Genomic DNA, 22,759 nt, shown 5'->3' with positions numbered 1-22,759 from the left:
GAAATATTTTTTAAAAATCCAAAAAGCGTTTTTTGAAAATTTTAATATTACCTTTGCCTAAACGCTTTTGTATAAAAATTTTCGTTGAAATCGGGTTAATATTGTACGAGATATTCATAAACCAAAAAACCGTTCTATGACAGGTACCATTAATAACGGTACAAAAAATATTTTTTTTATTTCAAAAGTTGGCTCTTATGAGAAATACTACACACAAAATTAACTTTTCTATTTCCGTTATATTGCAGGTACCGTTAGTTTTGGTAATAAAAAAATTAATTTTCCCTCTAGGGAATCACCAAAAACTGCTAACTACCAAGTTTGAAGAAAATCACTTCACTCGTTTAGGCTGTAACTCGAGGTAAACACAGACAGACAGAATTGCCGGACCCACTTTTTGGAATTCTCCATCATCGTAATGTCATGTAAAATTGTTAGGTATCTCGAGTTCGATTTTTTTTACAAATCCTAAACTTGCCCTTTAGTAGGTACCTATATCACAAGTAAAAAAAATTCGAAGTGTTAATTTTCTGCAATAAAAACAAGATTGTCAGAAATTATGAAAACGGTTTTATACTAGAAATTGTAGTAAAAGTTCGAAAAATAAATAAAAAAAAAAAAACAGATACAAAAAGTTAACTTTAAATTTTTGTATTTTAATAAGAAAAGTTTAAATTTTTATATGTATACCAACATAAGCGACATGATTTAAAGGTATTTTTCAACACTTATTCCAACAAAACTCACAAACAAGTCAACCTGACCATCCCTGAAAAGTAATGCACCTTATTCACGTTGATGTGACACAAATATCTGAAGTGTAGTTTTTCAATTTTTTAAAATCTGCACCTTATCTTCAAACCAAGAAAATTAGATTGCGGACATGAGATTTTTTTAGATTTTTGAGGGTAGTTAAAGAATATCCAAACAAAGATTAAAATGAAAAAATTAGCCTATTAACACTTATTCCTAAGGTGAACAAGAATCTTCTTTAGTGCATATTATAAAATTTGCCCCTCCATCAAAAAATACCATTATTTCGTAGATATATATATTTTTTGTAATGGATTGTTTTGATTTTTAATAATGATGGATTTTAAAATCTTCATGCAAAATTTGGTTCATCTACCATAACTTTTAAGGGTTTTTCGGCAGTAAGTTTGCAACTGTTATAATAATATGAGTTGACAGATCAAAAACAGGTATAACTTTTTTCAGAGACGTCAGATTGTCTTGATTTTAGATTTTTGGGAATCAGCATTAAAAAATACCTTGAAATCATGTATCATATGTGTATATAATACCATAGCCTATTTTTGCTAATTTTGAAAATCTCCATTTCGCGATTTGACCTTGAAATCGCGACAAGCGGACATGAGATTTTTCTAGACTTTTGAGATATGTTATAGAATGGCAAAAGGAAGATATTGAGCAAAAAAAATTTCTACTAACATTCATTCCGAGATTTACCCCTTGTTTCTCCTTATTTGACTGTATTACTAAGATAAATTTCCAAGAGCATTGTTATCTTAAAAATGTTACATAGGAGGTATCCATTTTAAGGAACAAACCAAAAAAAAATAACTTTCAGAATTCCATAAAATTCATTTTCATAAAATTTGATGAAAACAAATGTTGTTTTTGATTGAAACATCGAAAAGTTTTTTTTACAAAAGAAATTTTTGCACTTTAGAGCAAGTAAAATAAAAAAATCTTATAAATTTTTTTTTCAATACAAGGTTCTTATCAAATGTAAACTGGTTTGATTAATTTTTAATAAATAGACCAATTTGCATTAGATGTTAAGATTTTTTCTTATTACAAAAAAGTTACTCATACACCACAGTGAACTTCTAAGTTAAACCTAAAAATATAATATACTAATAGTGTATTACATATATTTTATTAACTGTGTAAGCCTCAAATACTTTTTCAAAAACTGTTATGTTTCTAAATTTAAATAAGAATTAACCTTTATAAGACTTTCGTTATAAAAATGAGTTGATTGGATTTATTGTTTAGTTTTCGAACTCTTTTTATTTGAACAAACCATTCTTTTTCATTCTTAAAATTTAACCTCAGTTTCTAACAGTTTTTTTGTTAACAAGATCTTATAACAAATAAGCTTTATACCAAAGACAAAATTATGCAAATTTTTTTAAATCAAGAAAAGAAAAAAATAAAAGAAAACAAAAACAAAAAATGAATAAAAAACAAATAACTCACCAGAAAGACAATGTTAAAGATATGCAGCATACACTTGATCAAGCTGATACTCCCACAACAATGGTTGTGACGTTTTCGCTTTGTCGTACTATAATGTGACATCTTATCGGCGGTGACTTTGGATGGTTGACGACGTGGTTACGTTTGGCTTGAGGAAGGATCTTTGATGAGAAAATTCAAGTTTTTTTTTCTTCTCTTAACGAAAGAAGGAAAAATATATCTTTTTTTTTTGGTCCCTAATCTAAATATTCAAATTCAGTATAAACCCATCAACATTCATCTCTAAGGCACACTGATCCCGTTCCCGATTTATCTATGAAGAATATATTGAGAGAAGTTTGCGAATCTCAAAGAGACGAAAGATACGATTTTTTTCAGCCTCAACTTTTTCAACCCCTTTAACCTAAATTTTAATGATTTCCATATTTGGAATGTTGGCGCTCTGGCTCTTAAATTTATGGTTATTTTTTTGCACTGTTTTTGTTTTGGTTTTTTTGCTTCGCGCGCTATCGTTTTGAGATTCAACAGACTCAGGTATTATATATCGATCCCGAAAAAGGAAAAAGGTGTGCTCCTAATTGGCTGTTTTCCAAGACGTTTTTTTTTTTGTTGTCTGTCCCGTTCCGTCACTTTGTTTCTTTTTCGATTTTGATTTTGATTTTTGTATTTGGAAGTTTTTATTCAATTTCGTCCGATTGATTGCACGTTTGTTGACAATGATGGTGACTTGAGGGGATCATTCATTATTCGAATTGATGGCGTGCTATATGCCACCATGACGTCGTTGTCTTTGATTTATTGTCGACGACGACGAATAACCACAAAAAAATTTAAGTTGGCAAATATTTCACGGATTCAAACGACGACAGCGACAACTTGTGTGTGATGTCTTATTGCTGTGCGAGCGCCGCGCAAGGAACCGTGGCGCGATATCGTGATCTGATTTCTGATGAACCGAAGGCGGTGGTGATTTCGAATTCGGATTAATCAATTAGGTTGGAGCGCACACAATGATCGACAAATGGCGCCCTAATCTGAAATAAAAAAAAAAGAAAGATTATAGGTTTACTCAATATTCTTTAAAGAGAAGAGATGTAAAAAAAAGAGGTGTAAATAGCTCAAAGGAATTTTATTTTTGGAATGACATTATCGATCTCGAATTAATTTCGTATGTAGATTGATGGGCATTGGCATTGAATAAGGAGGGTTTTTTAGGCGTCATCATCATGTGAGGTCAGAACTTGGGATGAAAGAATAAAATGAGAACAATGAGGAAATGATACAAAAAAGCTAATGGGCTTTAATTCTTGACACTAAGCCAGATTTATATGTAAAATAGTCACGTTTTTTTTTTATTTTTTTAACTTAAGGCTAAAAAAAAAATTTTGGGAAATTTCAAAATAAGACCAAATTATCAGATTATTTCGAGCGATTTAATTGGCCCTTGGTATTGATTAGATATTTTGGGAGTTTTGTTTTTTGGGCTTTAATGAGGATATTATATATATGGGTTTCAATAATGATAGCTTGTTGAGATAACCAGAATGTTACGTTTAGCAAATTTAAAGAATTCCAACCAATTTCTTAACCTTTTTTATCGATGAAGATTAAACATCGTGTTGTAAATGAAACATAACAACATTTCTTTAACCTATTTTGATAAAGCATCAATTAAGCCCCTGTATCATTGGGGTGATATTTATCAATTCTGACAGAATTAATGACCGTTTTGCAGTGTCTTATATAGGAGCAAGAACCACAAGGAAGCAAAAATCTTACGACATATTAAGATACTGGCACTTCCAAGAGGTGCAACTTTAAGAACAAAGTAGTATCCTCGAAGCTTATGATAAACACTGAAAAATACTTGGAAAGGTTGGTTATGAACCAGGCTTTAAAAGCCAACTGCTCAATTGTTCCAAAAACATAAAGACAATCACCAATCAGGCGCTAGTTACGAAGCTAAATTCGTCTGTAAAGTAGTAAGGAAACTGTTTTCAATATCCTTTACACTGGTTAACAAAATTAAACTTTTTTTTGTTGCTGAAACAAAAATATACTTTTCTGAAAATTTTCGGTGTGCTGAACTCGAATCCGAAGTCAGAAAAAATTAATCAGCTCCCGTTTTTGAAATATTACCGTTAGAAAGTGCAGTACTTCGGACCTTATTCTTTTATATAAGGATAATTGTTTGAGCATATTTGGTAACGTTTTTTATAAGAGCTATTTTCCACCTTTTTAAATCTGTTTAAATCTTTGCGATATCTTTCTTACTGCCCGAGGTATCCTAAGTTCTTTGGTATTTTTATAAATTTTATAACGTCATTATCTTCTTTATGATATATGAAGCCAAACCCACTTACTTCACTTTAAGATATCTCGGGCAATACAAAAGATATTGAAAAGATTTAAACAGGTATTGAAAGATTGAAAACAGTTCTTAAATATGCTAAAACAATTTTCCTTATACAAAATAATAAGGTCCGAAGAACTCAAAAAAAACGTTTTTTTGCATTTTCTAACGGTAATATCTCAAAAACGGCAGCTGATTAGTTCTTTCTGACTTTCGATTCGAGTTCAGCACACCGAAAACCTTCAGAAAAGTATATTTTTGTTTCGGCAACAAAACCCTTGTAAACCAGTGTTAATCATTTGACTTCTTTAAGCTCACTTAATGAAGTCTTACCGAAGTTTAGTGACACTTCTTTAAGACTTCCATAAAAATCATCAGAATCTCAAGTATTAGTAAACTTTTGGTTCTTGTTAATAGTGGAAGAGAATAACTGCCCTAAATTGGGCATCAAAGAGGTGAAAGTTAAAGAATTGCCAACTCATGTAGTTAACTCTAAATGAATCGTAATATCGCCCGGGATTATAACAAAAATGTTTTTTTTTTTTTCTTTGTTATAATTCGCACTAAGATTGTTCTGAAAACCAACATAGTATATTATGTTTATTGTATGTTCTGTAGATAAAAATTCTTTTTGAACTTCTTATATCTCAAAAACGTGACATCATAAATTTTTTTTTACTTCCGATTTGAATTTATATTATTAAAATCTATTAGAAAAGTATATTTTCGTTTACCGAAAAAAATAAATTCTCAGTTTTATTGAACATTGAAATTTTTCATGTAATGTTTTCTAATATTTATATTGAAACATAGTTGGTAACCATATAACCCCAAAATATTCATTATTCTTATGAAACATAAATAGAAGAAATGTCAAAATGGTGCTAATTTCAAAAAAATGTCCAAGAAATAGCGTAATAAGAGGTTAAAAAGTGTATTTTACTAATTTGGCAGTTTTTTAATTTTTTTTCAAAATTTTTATTTATTTTTTCCATTGAATATGATTTATGATGATTTATGATTTAAGAGCTAAAACCTTTTTTGACCTGAATTAAGCCAAATTTCTAATTTATATACTATTTTGAAAATAAAATTCTATTTAAAGGCTAAAATAGATTTTAATCATTTTAATAGAAATGGCCGCCATTTTGGAGCCGCCATTTTGAATAAAAAAAAGATGGTAGCTTTTTCACATTTTACATACAAATATCCTTCAGTGTTGGAAATTTCATGACACTTTATGAAGAAATGGCTGTGTAATGAATTTTGACGCCAAAAAGCACCAAAGGCACCAATGTGCGCAGCCGAGCCGTGCTACCCCTCTGGGTTAGAATAGGAAAACTTTCCAGGCCGTAGCATTATTGTCTTACTTTTTTTTACTTCGCCTGACGTCTAGCGGAGACTCGACCTCGACCTTAAACATGCAATTTTTTAATGCAAGTGAACCAGATTGAACCATTTTAACGAACCAAAGCTTTGGCTACAAACTTCAACTTGAAAAAATCTAGATCTAGTTTTAAAAGTGCATCCAAAAAATCATGTTTTAAGTCAAGGCTCCGTTAGACGACAGGCGACGTAAAAAAAACCAAGACCGTTTGAGTATTTCAGGCCACGATAAGACCAATCTACATTAATTAGACAAATATTTCCTGAAAGTACGATCATATCTTGTTTCTCTTATTCTTGATTAAATTGTATTCCTTTCTCATCAAATAATAATGACAGGTGTGAAGGAACATTGATCATGAAACAACATCTCTTATGCGTGCTAGAAGCTCATTTATCAAAATTAAATCCGTAAATCCGATAGACGCACTAATTAAATACCTGACAGATGTCAAATTAATAGCAAATTCCAAACTATCACGCGATTTTCATGCATTTTTTTATGCGACAAGCAGAATATATGTAAATTGACATTAGGACAGCCTCAATGATCTGATCCTTTCTCTTCATAACGAACTGACTTTTATCATTCAGCTTCGTCGCGCCACCACTGCCATCTGTCATAATCAAGTTATGTATTGCGATCCTGACATCCATTTATAACTTCATTTAGAAAATGAACAAAATAAAAACCAAACAACCTAGTTACATTTTCATGCAAACAAACATCAAAGTAAATTAAAAGCATTTTGATCCTAAGCCGATGGCACACGCTTGCCATTCGCTCGGAAGAGAATTTCACACCATTGCGTTGCACCACCGTTGCGTTACGTCTGACATTTGTCTATTAGCAACTGTCATGCATGCGAGCCGGGAAAGGTGGCTTGAATATTTAAAATTCACCATCAGTAATGGTGACCACGAAATGCTATATCTCTTTTTAATAATTTCATTTTCCAAGATTGCGTGTAAGTTAAGCGGGTGGACTGCCCTGAAGGCTGAAGCAGAAGAAGTAGGAAGGCGGTGAAGGCGTGTGACTTGTCTATACTCTCATGGTTTCTTGTTTTTTTTCTATATAGATGTACGATTGTAATAATGTTTGGCGTGGTTGTTATAAAGTTTGCGTGCAGTAATGATGATGAAAACGATGAAATATGGCGAATCCAGTGACACTTGTTGGGGGACGCAACAGCGCAGTGTAGACTGGGCATAAATGCGCTACAACTTTATGCTGTACACACAATCACTTGACAACATACCACCATAAATGGAAATTAATAACTGCTTAGTGGCAGTGACAGCAACAACAGCATAACACAAACTTTCACTAACATTGTCGCTGCTTGTTGTCACAGAAAACTCCTCAAGCGTCTTACAAGCGAGTGTGTATACAGTTTTTTTGTTGTGTTTCTCAGTAAGAGAAAGAGTGACTCTCTATATAACTGAACCAGACTGTCATTTTTGTCATTTTTGCCAACTCTAACATCCCGTAACCAAAAATGACATATCTAGTGTCACCTCTATAGAAGAACCGGATGATATCTTATATATGATGGTTGGTTTGATGAAGAAGTGTGGTTGAACGACATCGCATCCATGAATGAGAGTCTATCTATTTGTCCAATTCTTGTTCTATATATTTTTCTTTTGCGGTTTGTTAGAGATGTGCGTGTGCATCGTCAAAGACCTTATAAATGCGGATTCACTTCTCATTACACGCACTAGTAGTGATGTAGTGACAGTCAAGTTTAACAATCCCAACCAGTGCGGCGCAAAAACGTCTTCTTCTTTCCATTTTCAGTTATGTTTCTTTAACCCGCCGGCCGGGCCGCCACCATCGCCACCGCCACAGTCACATATGCGGGTTTGGTTTAGTTTATATTATATTATAAAGTTGAGAGTCATGGGGCGCATAATAATATTAACACTGAACTATTGCGGCTGCTGTTGCTTTGGTTAACATCGTTCTCGCATTTGCTAATGTCAACGATATTGACAATGATGGTGATACTTACACCTCATTCATATACTACTTATATGAGGCACAAATGCAAATTATAGCTATGTTTGTGTATTAGAGAGCACGAGAACCACAAATCCTATAGGGCTTGAATGCTTGAAAAGAATCATCTTCATAGCGAGAATTAAATAAGTGTGGTGGAACAGTGGATGTCATTTTTATTTATCCAGTTTGTTCTCATGAAATCGTCAAGTGTAAACACTGTTTATATATGAACTGTCAAAATGGGAACACTTGACAAGAAGTTGTAAATCGTAGATGTGACTAAAAAAAACCACAAATCGCAGTAGAAGCTGAAAAGTCGGGTTAATAGTTGGTAAATCGCACCGTAATCTAGTAAAAGTCAGGAAGATCTGGTTAATCGCAACCAAAACTGCCAAATCGCAGATGAAGTTGGTAAATCGCAACAAAAACTAGTTAATCGTAGCTAAATCGCTGCCAAAACTATTAAACGGCAGCGAAAACTGGAAAATCGCAGCTAAATCGTTGTCGAAACTAATTGACAAATCGCAGTCAAAAATAATAAATCGCACAAAAACTGGTTACCTAATCGCAGCTGATTCTAGCCAAAATAAGTAAATCGCAGCCGAAACTAGTAAATTGCAGCCAAAATTGGTAAATCGCAGCAGAAACTAGTAAATCGCTACTGAATCGTGGACGAAACTAGTTAATCACAACCAAACTCATAAGTCGCACGAAAACTAATCGCAGTTGAATGGTAGCCAAAATAAGTAAATCGCAGCCAAAGCTGGAAAACTGCAACGGAAACTAGTCAAAACTTGTAAATCGCTGCTGAATTGTTGTCGAAATCAGTCAATCTAGGCTAAAACTAGTAAATCGCAACGAAAACTAGTAAATCGCCTCTGAATCGTTGCTGAAACTTAAAAATCGCAACCAAAGTCAGAACTTCGCAGCTGAAATTAGGAAATCGTAGACTAAACTTGTAAATCGCAGTTGAAACTTGTAAATCGCATCATAAACTAGTAAATCGCAACAAAACTCGCAAATCGCACAAAATATAGTAAATTCCTAAATATAGTGAAAATTTCGTCATCTAAATACGAAGAGTTGAGAAAGCATTTCATGTAAATGAATTCCACTCGCCTCAAATGCATTAAACACTTGCCTGCATCGCATCGTGCAAAACAAAATTAAAGTGTACATTTAAAAAGATCGCTGAGTGTTAATGTTAGTACTGACGTGCTAATTGTAGGAAAATCTCTTAACATTCCTCAACCTCAAGGCATCCGATTGAATTTCATTGCACTTTGGAATTGGATTTACATAAACTACTTACTATGTTACCGACCGCTGAGCTGCGCTGCCTATGGCTAGTAGTGGCGGCTTCGGTTTGTGGCGATGCTGATGGTGCGATGGTGTGGCAAAAAGCAGCAGTTATAGAAATAACACCAAGTACCAAGTCATGCATATCGAATAGAGTTTTTTCCATAGCTTGTGGTGGCGCAGCCAAAGAGTTAGAGATGCTTTTGAACTTTCAACAACATTAAGCCCCATAGTCACACAACACGCACACAAACTAGCAGTCTCATGGATCAAATTACGAAAAAAAAAAAATGCAATGAACTTATAATAGTATTCCCATCAAATGCGATCATTTACCAGAATTCTATTGATTTCATTAATTTTTTTTCGTTTTTTGCTTAGAGCTTATAGGCTTTTATAAGTGCCTTAAGACAGCAACACTGCTATATTTTTTTAACCCCATTAACACAGCATTCAACTATGTTTTAAATTGAATCGATTCCAATAGCGGTGGTGCTTTCAAAGCCTTTGCTGTCAATGTGACAGCTTTGGAAATCTCAAACAACAGACAAAACCCCAGGAAACTTATTTTTCTATCCAATCCGTATAATTGGTTTAATTTAACTTCGGGACGGAATTACTTCAATCAAAGCTGATTTTTATTGGATTTTAATTTGATTGATGTAGTGGCTCTGTGGTGCTCTCATGATGATGATAATGATGAAGATTGTTTCATTTTGAACGTTCAAGTTGAGAATGAATAGCAATTTGTTTTGAAAATGAATGTCTGATGTGCGCGGCAAGAAATTGGAACAGAGCTTCTGTTTAATTTAAAATGGAAATGTTTGAATAAATGTTATGTCATTATGCAATTATTGAACATTTTAAAAATGTGATGGTCGTATAAAGAGAAGCAATTAATCAATAAATGAAATAGACATATTAAGGTTGATGATAATGGGCGATTTATGTAGACAGAAATGTCTGAAATAGATATTATATTTTAAACATTAAGAAGTATGCTTTGTTTATATGGAAAATTATTTGACAGTTTGATGTCTTCAAGCTCTTAAAATTGACAGTTCAATTTCTTTGATAGAGTTTTCAAACAAGAATGAATTTTGTGTTTAGTTATTTTGTAAAAAAGTGGCGCCCAAAAAAAATCTTTGTAAATGGTAGACTACTCATGAGAAGATGATTGGTTAATCTAGTACTACAATTAACAAAAAATGTTCTAGATAAGATGTAAAACTAGTAGTACTAGATTTCTTTTCATGAATTTTCTATTATATCCAAAGGAACCCAGCCAATATTACCCAAGTTCCTTTTGAGGTTGTAGTTTACTAATGACACAATCTAGTACATTTACTACTATAACTAACTAACTAACTAACTAACTCTTGTAACCGAGTAGATTTAAATTACATTGATTTCGTCCAAAATCGCTAATAAACAACAAGTGTTATATAGCTGTGAGATAATAGTTTCATATTAGGTGTGTTTTTTATTACCACCGGTCTTAACTGGACAAAAAAAACGCCTCGGGGCTTAACCTGAAATCTTGGCAGCACTGTATATTGAATGTTCCGAAAACAGCAGACACAACAAAAATTTAGAGTTGTCATATTTTTCGCTTTCGTCATTTTCTTGTATTTTTCATTTATGTTTTACAAAGAGATACAAAAATGTATGCTAGCAAAACTATTTTAATACATTTTGTCCTTCCAAACATGAGTTTTCACGTTTTTAAACAAATTCTAAACAATTTATGAACAAATTAGTTTGGTAGCACAGATTTAAAACTCTTCAAAAAGTAAAGCCCAGAGAAATCTCCGGGCTTAACAACTAAGCCCAAGGGGCTAAGGTGTTGTTGTATTTAACATGTAAATTGCTTAGCCCAGACTGCGTTTTTTTGTCTAGTTAAGACCGGTTGTAATAAAAAACACACCTATTATGTTTGTATCGGCCGCAACTGTCAAACCAACTTTAAGAGATTCGGTTTTAGAGTCAAATTGTAGTAGAAATTTTGAAAAACAACCGCCATTTTCGAAGACCTTCAAGGATTTATATGCCATAAAATGTTCATTAAAACAAAATTTTCAAAAGAAAATGCATGTTATTTGCTATAAAACCCAAATCAAATCGATTATTTTCGCTCCATTCAGCGCAGTTGGTTTCATTGAAATGCCACTTTGACTTTCAATTGAAAAACGAGATCGTCACCCTATTGGCTTGGTTTGATGATTTTAATGAGTTCAACTAACTACTTTGTTCCGCGAAATCTATATACCTAATAATAAACCACATTGCATACTGCTTTCCAATCAATCCTCATCAAATTGGCACTAGAGCCGAGCGCACCGCACATCGCAGCAATGTCGTAAATTCTTCAGTCAATTGCTTAGAGTTGGTACGATGACAGTTTGTAAATCGTGGTATACTTTCTATACTCTACTACTGTATGTGCTTATACAAGTATAAAACAATGAAAATTAAAAAAAAAAAAAATGCCAAACCAACATCTAAACAATGTCACAGACGACGAGTGATGTGTCAACTTGGCAGTAATTGGTGTCAAATTACATATATATATTTTTTTTTATTGAATTGAATGACGACGAACGATAAATGTAGACGATATTCCAGCATAATTAATGCATATATCTGTTCCGAAGCGAACCTATAGGTCGATTCGAGTAGTTTCAGCCCGCAGCGTAGTTTATTATTAACGAAACAGAGACAAAAAAAAAATATATAAACCAAACCAAACAAATCAATGACCGAAATTGAGCGTATGTCTCCGACTCTTTAAGTCATTCAGACACGTTTTTTTTTATTTTCATGTTGTATATTTTCATTGGTTCTATTAAAGTGGAGTAAAATACTTGATAAATTGTATTTTCAATTGAAAACTGACACGTGACGCGGGCGGAACGTGACTTTTTTTCGCATCACAAAGAAGGGGCTGAATGCATCCACCCAAAATGTCTAATGTGAAGTGGGTGCAGGCACAGCGTTGAATTAATTCATTTTTTTCTTTTCTTTTTTTTTTATTATTTTCATTTTAAATTTTAATTGATATGCAGGCGCAAACTCTTGAGGAGTGAATAAAAGGTGGCCTTATGGGTGTTGTGCATTATTTATGAAGATCGATTATATAAATTTTGTATTTTATGGTTTTTTTGTATAAAAGGTTCGGTTTATACTGAAAGCATTTTAACTGTCTCATCAATCATTGTTGTTATCACTTTTTTTTTTTTTGTGAGACTTGATATGAATATTATTATGACATTGTTGACATATCATATCAGTTTGACAGTTGTTTGTAACTGTTATTTGTTGTTATGTGAACATAATAAACAGCGGAACTATAAACATGTTCCTATAATGATACCAAGAAGTAATTAAGTTGTTCCTTTTTTTTTTTTTTGTTAATTTGCAAAGTGTAAAGGTACGTTACTAACTGGCGGAGGTAATTTTGAGTTCTCAGAAAATATAATAAAAAGATTTGTGTACTTGAAAGAGTAACGACGAGTCAAGGTGTTTAATTATTTGACTTTTGATATAATTTACAAATATTTGCAGACAAAATATAAGATTTTTGTATGATAAACTTAATTTTGACAGATTGTTTGTGACATAAAGGGTTTATTAATAAATGTCAAACTAAAAAATATCTGTAGACTGTAGGTAATAAAAGTGTATAAAAAAAAACCTATTCTGACCTTAAAATTCTAACACTCAAGTTCATCACAGTTTTATAAAGATTTAAAAATGTTTTAACTAACAAAAACGAAGTTATAGCAAGAGTACTTTGAAAGTATATCGAAAATTGTAATAGAATTTCAATTTGGATGAAAACAAATCTTCTAGCTGTCTTCAATTTCGCAGAACTGTTGCAAGCACCACCCATGTTACGCTTCAATGACAGAGACGCTTCAATGACAGAGGCTAATAGTTTTGCTTCTATAAGACCTTTAAGATGCTACTGTTGCTTCTGTTAACCTTTGTAAAAATAAAATTGTAATTTTACAACTTAATTGCAAAATATTTTAGCCAAATTTGTGGTTTGAGTAATTAGTTTTTGTTTTTAAGGTCAATAAGAATCTTAAAAGCAAAGAATAATAAAATTGTTAGTTGGGAGCTTGGATCACCTTACATTTTTTGCAAGATTGAAAATGGGAGAACTGAGCCCTATTGCACCATCCACTTTGCATGTTGCAACTTTGCAAAATAATAATTTTCTGCAAAATAAAAGAACAAAGTAATTCCTCGACTTTGCACCTTGAAATGTTTTATGTTTTTTTTTTTAATCTATTACTGAAAACTACACATTTCTATCTACTCGAGCAGAAATTGATTTTTAGGTTATGGTATTAGATCTGCCTATGATAAGCATTCATGAGTACTCTCTCACCTCTAAAAGAACGCTGCTAGCGAAATTAATGCAATTCCCATTAACTCAAGCAAAAAATCATGAGTAAAAATAGTTGTAAATGTACTAGATTATTGACTAATGAGCAGTTTCCAAGGCAATGCGGCTTAACAGCCGCGTTCCCTTGTAGGTGTTAGAGTACTCATGACTAGAAATCTAGTACTACCAACTTCAAATCCTATGTTCTAGTTCTAGGGCAGAACAAATCATGTGTTAAATGTAGTACTAGATCAACAACTAGTTTGTCCCTGAAAAATACTTAAATCTACGTTTTCACTGTTTCTAAAAAAAAATATTGTGTTGAAAGTATACATGAAGAAGCACACTGTACAAAAACAGTAATCTCCATTATGGGCGCATCATATTTTTAGTGATTCCTTATGTTCTAGTACTTAATTGCCATGACCGAAAACAAAGATTTTTTTGCTAAGTTCTGAGATTCCAGTTGAATTATCATGACTTCAAATTAAAACAAATTTTTCGTGGGAACAAAGTAATGTTACTCATGAGACTAACAAATTTATCATTGGTCATGTTTCGTTTTGTGAACCTGTAATTATAAAAGCCCTACAATTAGCCGCACCTAAATAAAAAACATCTCATTCCTGCCTTTACCACCAACAAACAATGCTTTTCAAGAGTTGAAAAACCCCGCAATAATTAAGCTAATTTGACCCAAATCCCATTTTGATAACACACAGCAGAGCGAGCGCCATAAAAACAATAACGACTTGGATCATTATCTGCAAAACTGTGCGATGCGCCTACAATAATGCGAAGTACAGAAATGTGTCTGTCTCTCAGTCTGTCCGACTATTATATCTGCCGCATGACTCAACGTAAAGTCATGTGCTTTAGTATTTATCATTTTGTTGTCTTCACTTTGCAACAGGTGAGGCGTGAAGTAGTTTCTTTTTTTCTTGTTAAAAATAGCCTGGCGTCTTCTTCGATTTCGTTGTCGTCGTAGTTTGAACGTAAAGCGAGCGGAACACATTGTCCAACTTTTAAGTAAACAACAAAATAAAAAAAAAAAAATTGTATCGTATTCATGTCGGATGAGGCGCACCAGCATCACCACCGACCGGAATCTAGAGTACACGTCCATCTCTTTCGCAATTCGCTTTGTTTAGACAAGACACAAACTTGTGAACATAATTTAAATGCGCATTCCAGATCCACACAGCAACCGCACGAGTACCGCAGCTACGCGCGCGTTTACCAGTTCCGAATCTCCAATTCCGTCCGACCTGACTCGCGAACGGAGCGGAGTCAACAACTTTATCTTATCGGAAGTAATGAGCGCATGTAAAACAAATTGGAGTCAAGAACGCATGCGAAATGCAAGCAAGCAAGTCCATGCAACCGTGAAGGGTGTGATCGGTGAGTGGTAAGCGGTGACAATACGCGACAGTGAGTTGGAAAAAACGAACAGGTTGTTTGCTGGCAGTGTATTTTTATGGTATGGGAATGAGGCGACAGAGCAGACAGTCAAACAATTTAGCACCCCATTAATGGTGCACGCAATTGTAGCAATTTGCAACCATTAACTGATAAGGGGGAAACTAAATTATATAGCTCATTTGAGGGGTGCTGCATTCGAGTGTGCACATATAAATTTATTTATTTCGATAAAAAAATAGACAAAATGACTAAACGAAATCTCATTTAGGAAAATTGATTGATAGGAACCGCTGCGCATGTTAATGACTAAAAATCAATTCGATTTGCATCTGAAAAGGGATTTTATTTATAGTCCCCAATTGGGCGCCAGATATTTCTATAGACTCGTATTGAATTTTATTTTGAAATTTTTTATGTTCAAAAATCAATCAAAAGCCTAATGGAAATTAATAGATTTATGGAAGGGAATGTACATGAATGAAGGCAGGACGGCGCGAAGCTGATTGATATTGAATATTCGGAAAATTTCTTTGATGTCAGATTGAAACGCGGAAATGTGATGGAAAATGCATTTAAGTATGGTGGCACGCGTTTGTATTTTTGTTTTCATAAAATTTTAATTGCACTGAAAACATAAGCTAGGAGTCGTAAATTGAACGAAACATCATTATTACTCACTCTGGCGATTGTAAAGAACATTAATGCCTAATACAAAATAGATTTACTACCTTTTATGGTTCCGACAAAATGATTGAGGTGATCGAACCCATTTGGTTCACTGAAGTGAAGTTCGATATAGGCTTTTGGAGACCAACTCACGATTTTGCTTCCAAAAGGAACTAACGAAGCTATTTCTAATACAGACAATTTGCTTGTATAAGATCATAAAAAAGCCCAGCAGTAGTAAATCTAGTACTAAAATCAACACATTAGCCCTGTTCCATTGGAGGTGGTAGTTTACTCGTGAGTAGAAATCTAGTACAAAAACTACACATTCCTATCTCCTCGAGTAGAAGATCATGTGTTAATTCTAGTACTAGATCTACTCATGAGTAGTTATTGTACTAGATTTTTACTCAATCAGCAACAAGTAACGCGGCTATTGTTTTACTTCCTGTTTAGATTTTTGACACTGCTTTATTCCGATATAAATTTCATTACAAATAGAAAACTCAAAAGCAATTTTCTTATAGAAGTTATTACTTCGTTAAAACAAGCTTTTCAAAAAGTTCCAGTGAATTTTAGTAAGATTAAGATTTGTTAAATGTTAACTTTTATATTCTAAATATAACCAAAAAAACTATTTGTTTTAAAATGCTAACATGTGCTAATATATTCAAATTCAAATTTTCAGAAGCTCTATGAAGCAAAAACTTCGAAAAGACTTTTTTTAATAACTTTTTAGCAGATTGGAACGAGTTACATAATTCCTTGTTAGGATTGTTAAAGGAGCAAAATTTTAAGTTTATTAATGAAAAGGAACTATTTCAAAGCTATCCCATTTTGTTTTTGTTTTGTATTTTGTTAAAATTCTCAGCCTCTGTAAAGCTTCTATTTAGCTTCTATAAGACTAATTGTTTATGCAAATAATTTTTCTCCACAAACCCTCCGATATTGAACATGCTACGTCAAACGTTATTTGTATTGTAATATAATTTGGAAAAGAATAATAATAATTTAACGGTTGTTCAGCAAATTTGTTCTTCTGAAATTGGCATTGCAATTCAGGCATAGTTCTGATTCAAAATTCATAGATGTTAAAATTGCGAAGTACTTGCTTGAAATAGCGTTGAACCACAACTTATCAATCGAAATTTAAGAACTTGAACCAAAGTCGAACCACATTTTTCTATAATTGACGCGTACTCCAAAAGGTTTTGACTATGCTATATTTGGTAAGTTTCAGCACAATCAATTTTTAGTTAAGTCATTTTCATGAAGCTGACATTATAATTATAAAATCTCCCACATATCATTTCCATCATACAAAAATATCCTCATAAAAAACAATAACCTATCATTTATTTCGCCTTATATGACCATTGTTGCCCTATGTTCGATTTGGGTCAAACTTGAAAATTTTGCAAGAGTACTATAATTCCAAAAAAAACGTTTTATCCAATTATTTATAACCTTTAATCCAATTATATTCGACCCAACATGTTTGCATGCTAAACAAAAAAAAAATGTTAAGAAGGACAACAGAAAATATTTGCAGTATCTAAGGAAAAACAATTTCAATAAAAATAGTTGACTATAGGAATTTTGTTTGTTAGTTTTTATAAACAAAGCATCTCCATATATAGACATTGACTTTTACATCGACAACCCGTCAAAAAAGGACGGCAGACGTATTACGTAAGCCTAATAAATCGATTAGATCAGCGTAACGAGCCGCGACTAACTCCTTCACATCAAAGAGTTTAACAATAAAAATAAAAATGAAAATAAAAAAATAATAATAATTGCTACAAAAACTCGTCAATCTGTAAGCAATTATGTTGTCCCATTCACGATTGGCTGGATTTGCCTCCCATATTTGTGGAAGGCAGCACAAAGTTTAAACTAACAGGGACGGATTTATAAATGAATATAAGTGCAAATATTGATAAGTAGACTCAGATTGAGTTGTTTTAGCCATATTTCGCAACTTCGCATTTTCGCAATTACAGTTTAAAGAATCTATTTGATCGTTTGCAATATTAAAATCCTCATGTACTTAGTTTTTAACAAGATTAAATGGAAAATTAATTTTTAATTTTTTTTTCTTTGCAAACTTGTAAAGTCTTAAAACTTTTGCGAAATTGAAGCAAGTAATTTCGGATTGCCACAAAAGTTTATATCGTTTGATTACTTTAATTTAGAAAGGAAAACATTGATGCAAGCTTTGCTTAACTAAATTCAAATACGATATTATGATTTGCGAATTAATAAAGAAGTAATTTATAAATTTGCAAATCATTGCAAACAAGGTAAATAGCACTTGTTTAAGAGATGTTTGCATTATTTTAAACACCAAATTAATTCGCAAGCATATTTCTCTTTGATTAACTTATTTTAAGTACGACCTTACGATTTGCGAAAATATTAAAAAAGTAACTTATAAATGTGCAAAACCTTTGCAAGTAAGGTAAATGGCATTTGTTTGAACGAATTTTTAATAATATTACAAACGAAATTATTTCGCAAGCTTATTTCGCATAGGTTTTTAAGTAAAATTTTTCATTTCTATTTACAAAAGCAGTTCGAGTATAATCGCAAAACGAAATGCTAGCTACAAAAGAAAAAGCTTGCGTATTGTAAATATTTTACGAAATCATCAAACAAAACGTATTTAACACCTAAAAAAAATTTGCGAACTTCATGCGAAACGATATTTTATTTTGCGAAGTGAAAGAAAAATAATATTTAAAATAGGAAAGTTTGCGAAATACCTCCTTTTTTACATCTGCATACTTTGACATCGAAATACAGAATCCGTCACTGTTTATACCCACCTTATATCAACTAATCCACGTCCTGGCCTTTTTGCTCCCTCATCTCAAGACATAACTTAATTTGACTTGAGAGAATTTATCGGTTCTCTATATGGCGGTGAGGTGTACCGGGCAGTTTGAAGGGGCTCGCGAAGCAAACAACGAAAAACGGGGTAAACATTTTTGTTGGTTCCCAAGACGAAACAGCAAAAAAATAGACATCTCGTCGTTGTTGTTGGGGCCGCCCGTTTTAACTTCGGCAGCGCTGTCAAATCAATTTGTTCGAAAAAATTCATGCACACATCTAGGCTATTAGTGTAGCAACAAATTTATTATGATTGTGCAGCTATTGACGGCAATGATGATGGTGTGCATTCGACAACACCACACCATCATCATCATCATCGACGACGAACCCAACCCAAAAACCCCAAGAAGCTTTGCGATCGATGAAGATGAAGTTGACGATGATGGGTTGGGTCGTTGGGTGTCAGTCGGTCGGTTTGGTTGGTGAAAGAAATGCTTGTAATTTATAGAGAAATTGGTTTTCGTCTAGTGTATTATGAATGAAGTTTTTTTTTTTCAAAATTATTATATGAACGCGCTTAGCGGCGTACTATATGCGTTCGTAATTGGATTCATTAGAATGCGTTTACGGAAGAGTTGCAACGGCAACAACGTCAAAACAAACAATCATCTACTCTACAAGTTGTTTGTTTGTTTTTCCAGTTAGGAAAGGACTTAGAAAGGCATTTAAAGAGTCTTTTTATGGGTAAGCATTTATGTTCCTATTTCTTCGTATTCTATGCGGGTTAGGTAGGTGTACTCAAGTTATTATACGGAATACAAAAGAAACATACATGTAGCTCTCTTGTAATCGTGCTACTTTGAGTGCATTCAAACATACTCACATCGGGTCTCCCATCAAGAGTATTGGAATGATGAGGCAAATGTGTTTGTTATATAAGTTAACACCGAATAGATAAATAGAATCGTATTTTTTAGATTCCGATTGTTCAAAAGTATATTTAAGGGAGCGCACGCACTTGTTAATCAATTTGTTTGACCGATAATTCGAAGAATGTTATGGAATTGTAAGTATAATGAGGATTTTTGGGTGAGTTCTATGAGAATTGAATAGCCATTTTCTCATCATGAGAACATGACTTTGCTATTTGTACGAAAAGTAAGGAATAACAGAGCCTATAACCAGGTAATAGTCAAGACGCTTCTAACGACACCTTATTTGCTAACTTATTGTATCTAGTTTAGAAGTTAAGAGGGAATAGATGAACATACATCGTGTATGTTCATATGTTTCCTTATAACTTCAAAGATATTCAATATAATTTTACAAATGAGATATCATTAAAAGCGTCTTAATTTTCCGCTGGTTATAGGCTCTGTGACATTAAATTTAATTTGATATTGCGCCCTCTATAGGCAAAAGTTATAAAATAACTTTTGTTTAATTAACAGCTTTTGGATTAAAACAAAACTGGCAAAAATTCACTTGAATTCCATTTCTCATTACTCATTTAACTCAATAGGTTTCTCTGAAACCAAACCACATTCAAAATTGCTTACAATTAATTGTTTTCCCTAACGAATAAGTAATTTGAATGCTTTTACAAAAAAGCTAAATAAAATTCCCTAAAAACAACGAAAAAAAAAAAATTATCACTTGACTTTCAATTAAAATTCTTGTTTTCTAGAAAAAAAAATAAAAAAAAACTTATTTCATTGACCTTCGTTTCATAGTCTACCCGAGTTTTTTTTTTCTTTTGATCAAAAGAATTTTATTAAAAAAAAAAACAAGAAAAACAACATCAAGACAAACAAAAAAAAAAAAACTTTCAATCGAACTCAAAAAAGATAAGACAAATCGAACCAAACTACGTCATGTCTTCTTAGTGTTTTGTTCTTTTTCTTCAATTCCGCATGTCGTCAGTCGGTTGTAGGTAATGTAAATTGCGTGATCTGGTAAAATAAATCTTGATGGCTAGGTATAAGAAGAAAAAAAACGTGGGCGATATCTGCCAACATACTAGCAAGCAACCACACACAGAGTTCATTTTGCTGTGGTTTTTACCTTATAATTACTGACCTTTATCGTAATTACACTACCCAACCGACAACTACGACGAACGACCGACCAACATGACATAAAGCTGCCTCTGACTGATATGGGAGTGAATAAGGAACTCCTTTTTTGCCAAGTTGATGTTCCGTATTTGTAAAAAAAAAAAATTATAATTGAAATCATAATCAGAGAGGAAAAAATAAAAATGGGTGTTTTTTTTTCTGTTTGAGTTATTTTTAGACTTTTAACCAATTGTCAATTATTTATACATTCTTACACAGATCGAACAATGAACTCTTTCATGAATTTTCATATAAAACTTCTAAAAGAAGTAAATTATGTATTTGCACTGAAAGAAAACTGAAAAATAGAAGCTCTACTTCAGTTTAAGTCACCCTGTTCTGTCAAATAACAAAAATCTAGTACAATTAGGAGCTTGGACCAGTTTTACAGTCGAAAAAGTGACACTTAAGTGGCCAATACTAAAAACTTATTTGACTTTTACTATGTAAGTTTGCGCACTTCCTTACCATTCTTGAACTTAACAGTTGCCTATTATATCCAATGTCAAATTCGAATTTGACAGCTGTCAACAAAAATCAAATGTCAACTGACAAATCAACAAACGAAAAAACACCCTGTAAGTTACACCATACACACAATATGTATGCTTACCATCTGTCAGACTCAATTTTATTATTAGATGCTACCAGATTATTACTTGCATTGCTCTTCTATAAGCCAAATTGCTCATTGATCAACAATAAACCATACAAAAATTTTGCGCCAACACACAACTACAAAATAAAACGTCTATGACCGACTTTCTGAACATTATTTTTTTTTTATTCCATTTTGCAATTGGATGCTGGATAACTTAATGGAAAAATATTTACTACATAAGTCTTTGATGAAACATCGAATCATCGGATGATGCTATAGTCGATGATGTAATTTCGTTATAGAAGCATAAACTACTGTAACGCTTAGTGAGAATCATTGCGGATGTTCAGTTCATGTGAATTTTTCATTTTCTATTTTTGTTTGAAAACAATAATAGTTTTTGCGTTTGAAATATTTTTAAGAGAAAATTTAAATTTTCAAAAACAAAAATTGCTTATTGCGTGCGGTCTTGGCTGTGCATGTGATTCTTTGTCAAGCTCAAGAGAACTTTTCTAAATTTAGATTATAGTTTTGTCTATTTGACAAGGAAATTGTGATTATTTTGAATATTATTGCAGTCGCGGAATTGAAATTGTATTTTTATTTTGTTGAGTGAGAAAATGAGAGATGGCATAAGAGTACTGGCCTTTAGCAAATATATGTCACGGTGTCTGTAGCTCTAAGTCTAAATTATAAAATGAAAACATAAATTTATATAATTTTCTTTTTAATAATATTTTAGAATTTGAATTTTTACATGTAAGGTGTATTTTCAAATCTAGAAAAGTCAAAATTGACATTTTTTTGACAGTTCAGACATCATTTGTTTGCTTTAAACTCCTTTCCCTAGGACGGTGCTCACTCTGTCGACTAATTTTGACAGTTCTATGAATCCAATGATTTTATATGAGTATAAAAATGCATTTGTCTCTTTTTGTAAGTGAGAAAGCAACACAGAAATGTCAAAATAAGACGGCGGAGTGAGGCCAGTGTGAACACCGTAAATTTGTATTATGCATGTTCTTCAACGTGGGGGTTGTCAGATTTGATTTTGACAGATTCGCTTACTTTCCTATTTTTCTGAACACTCACTGGTTCGATGAAAAAAATAAGTAAATGTAAGAGAGATATAAATTTTGAGCAAAAAAAAAATATCATTTTGACCTTACACAACTGAGTCAGAATAAGTCACAATAAAGCTTTCATTATTTTTGTCTCCAAACCTATTTTTCGTGCTAAAATTAAGCAGTTAACACCCTAAAAACCACCCACGATGATGGTCAACATCAAACATTATTTTTAACTCTCCTCCAACCCAAGTGACTTAATATTCCGTTCGAATTTAAAATGTCACGAGTTAATTTATTGCGAACATTTTGTCAGTGTAAATTTGTAATTTTGCATAAAATTTAAATGTCCTCAAGACATAAAGACAGAGAAGTGTCATATAAAC

The 22,759-nt window shown here is 32.6% G+C and overlaps 2 protein-coding genes across 4 annotated transcripts in view; one reads left to right on the top strand and one right to left on the bottom strand.

Annotated features, from left to right (window-relative positions):
* Positions 1 to 22,759, bottom strand: part of LOC129917845 (CD151 antigen-like) — an 85,460-nt gene that overhangs the window by 28,446 nt on the left and 34,255 nt on the right. For 2 of the 3 annotated variants that reach the window (XM_055998029.1, XM_055998028.1), the window contains exon 2: positions 2,227 to 3,260. In XM_055998029.1, coding sequence (XP_055854004.1) covers positions 2,227 to 2,328 — 102 coding nt within the window. In that variant the 5' untranslated portion in view covers positions 2,329 to 3,260. Of the gene's footprint in view, positions 1 to 2,226; positions 3,261 to 9,282; positions 9,541 to 22,759 lie in introns of those variants that run through there. The other variant, XM_055998030.1, reaches the window with a different exon arrangement.
* LOC129919295 (uncharacterized) overlaps positions 9,284 to 22,759 on the top strand; it is a 66,133-nt gene continuing 52,657 nt past the window's right edge. Inside the window, exon 1 of the mRNA XM_056000150.1 lies at positions 9,284 to 9,459. Coding sequence (XP_055856125.1) covers positions 9,284 to 9,459 — 176 coding nt within the window. The remainder of the gene's footprint in view (positions 9,460 to 22,759) is intronic.

This window comes from Episyrphus balteatus, chromosome 4, assembly GCF_945859705.1.
Source record: "Episyrphus balteatus chromosome 4, idEpiBalt1.1, whole genome shotgun sequence".
Taxonomy (NCBI): Eukaryota; Metazoa; Arthropoda; class Insecta; order Diptera; family Syrphidae; genus Episyrphus; species Episyrphus balteatus.
This window is presented reverse-complemented; position numbering and strand designations above follow the sequence as displayed.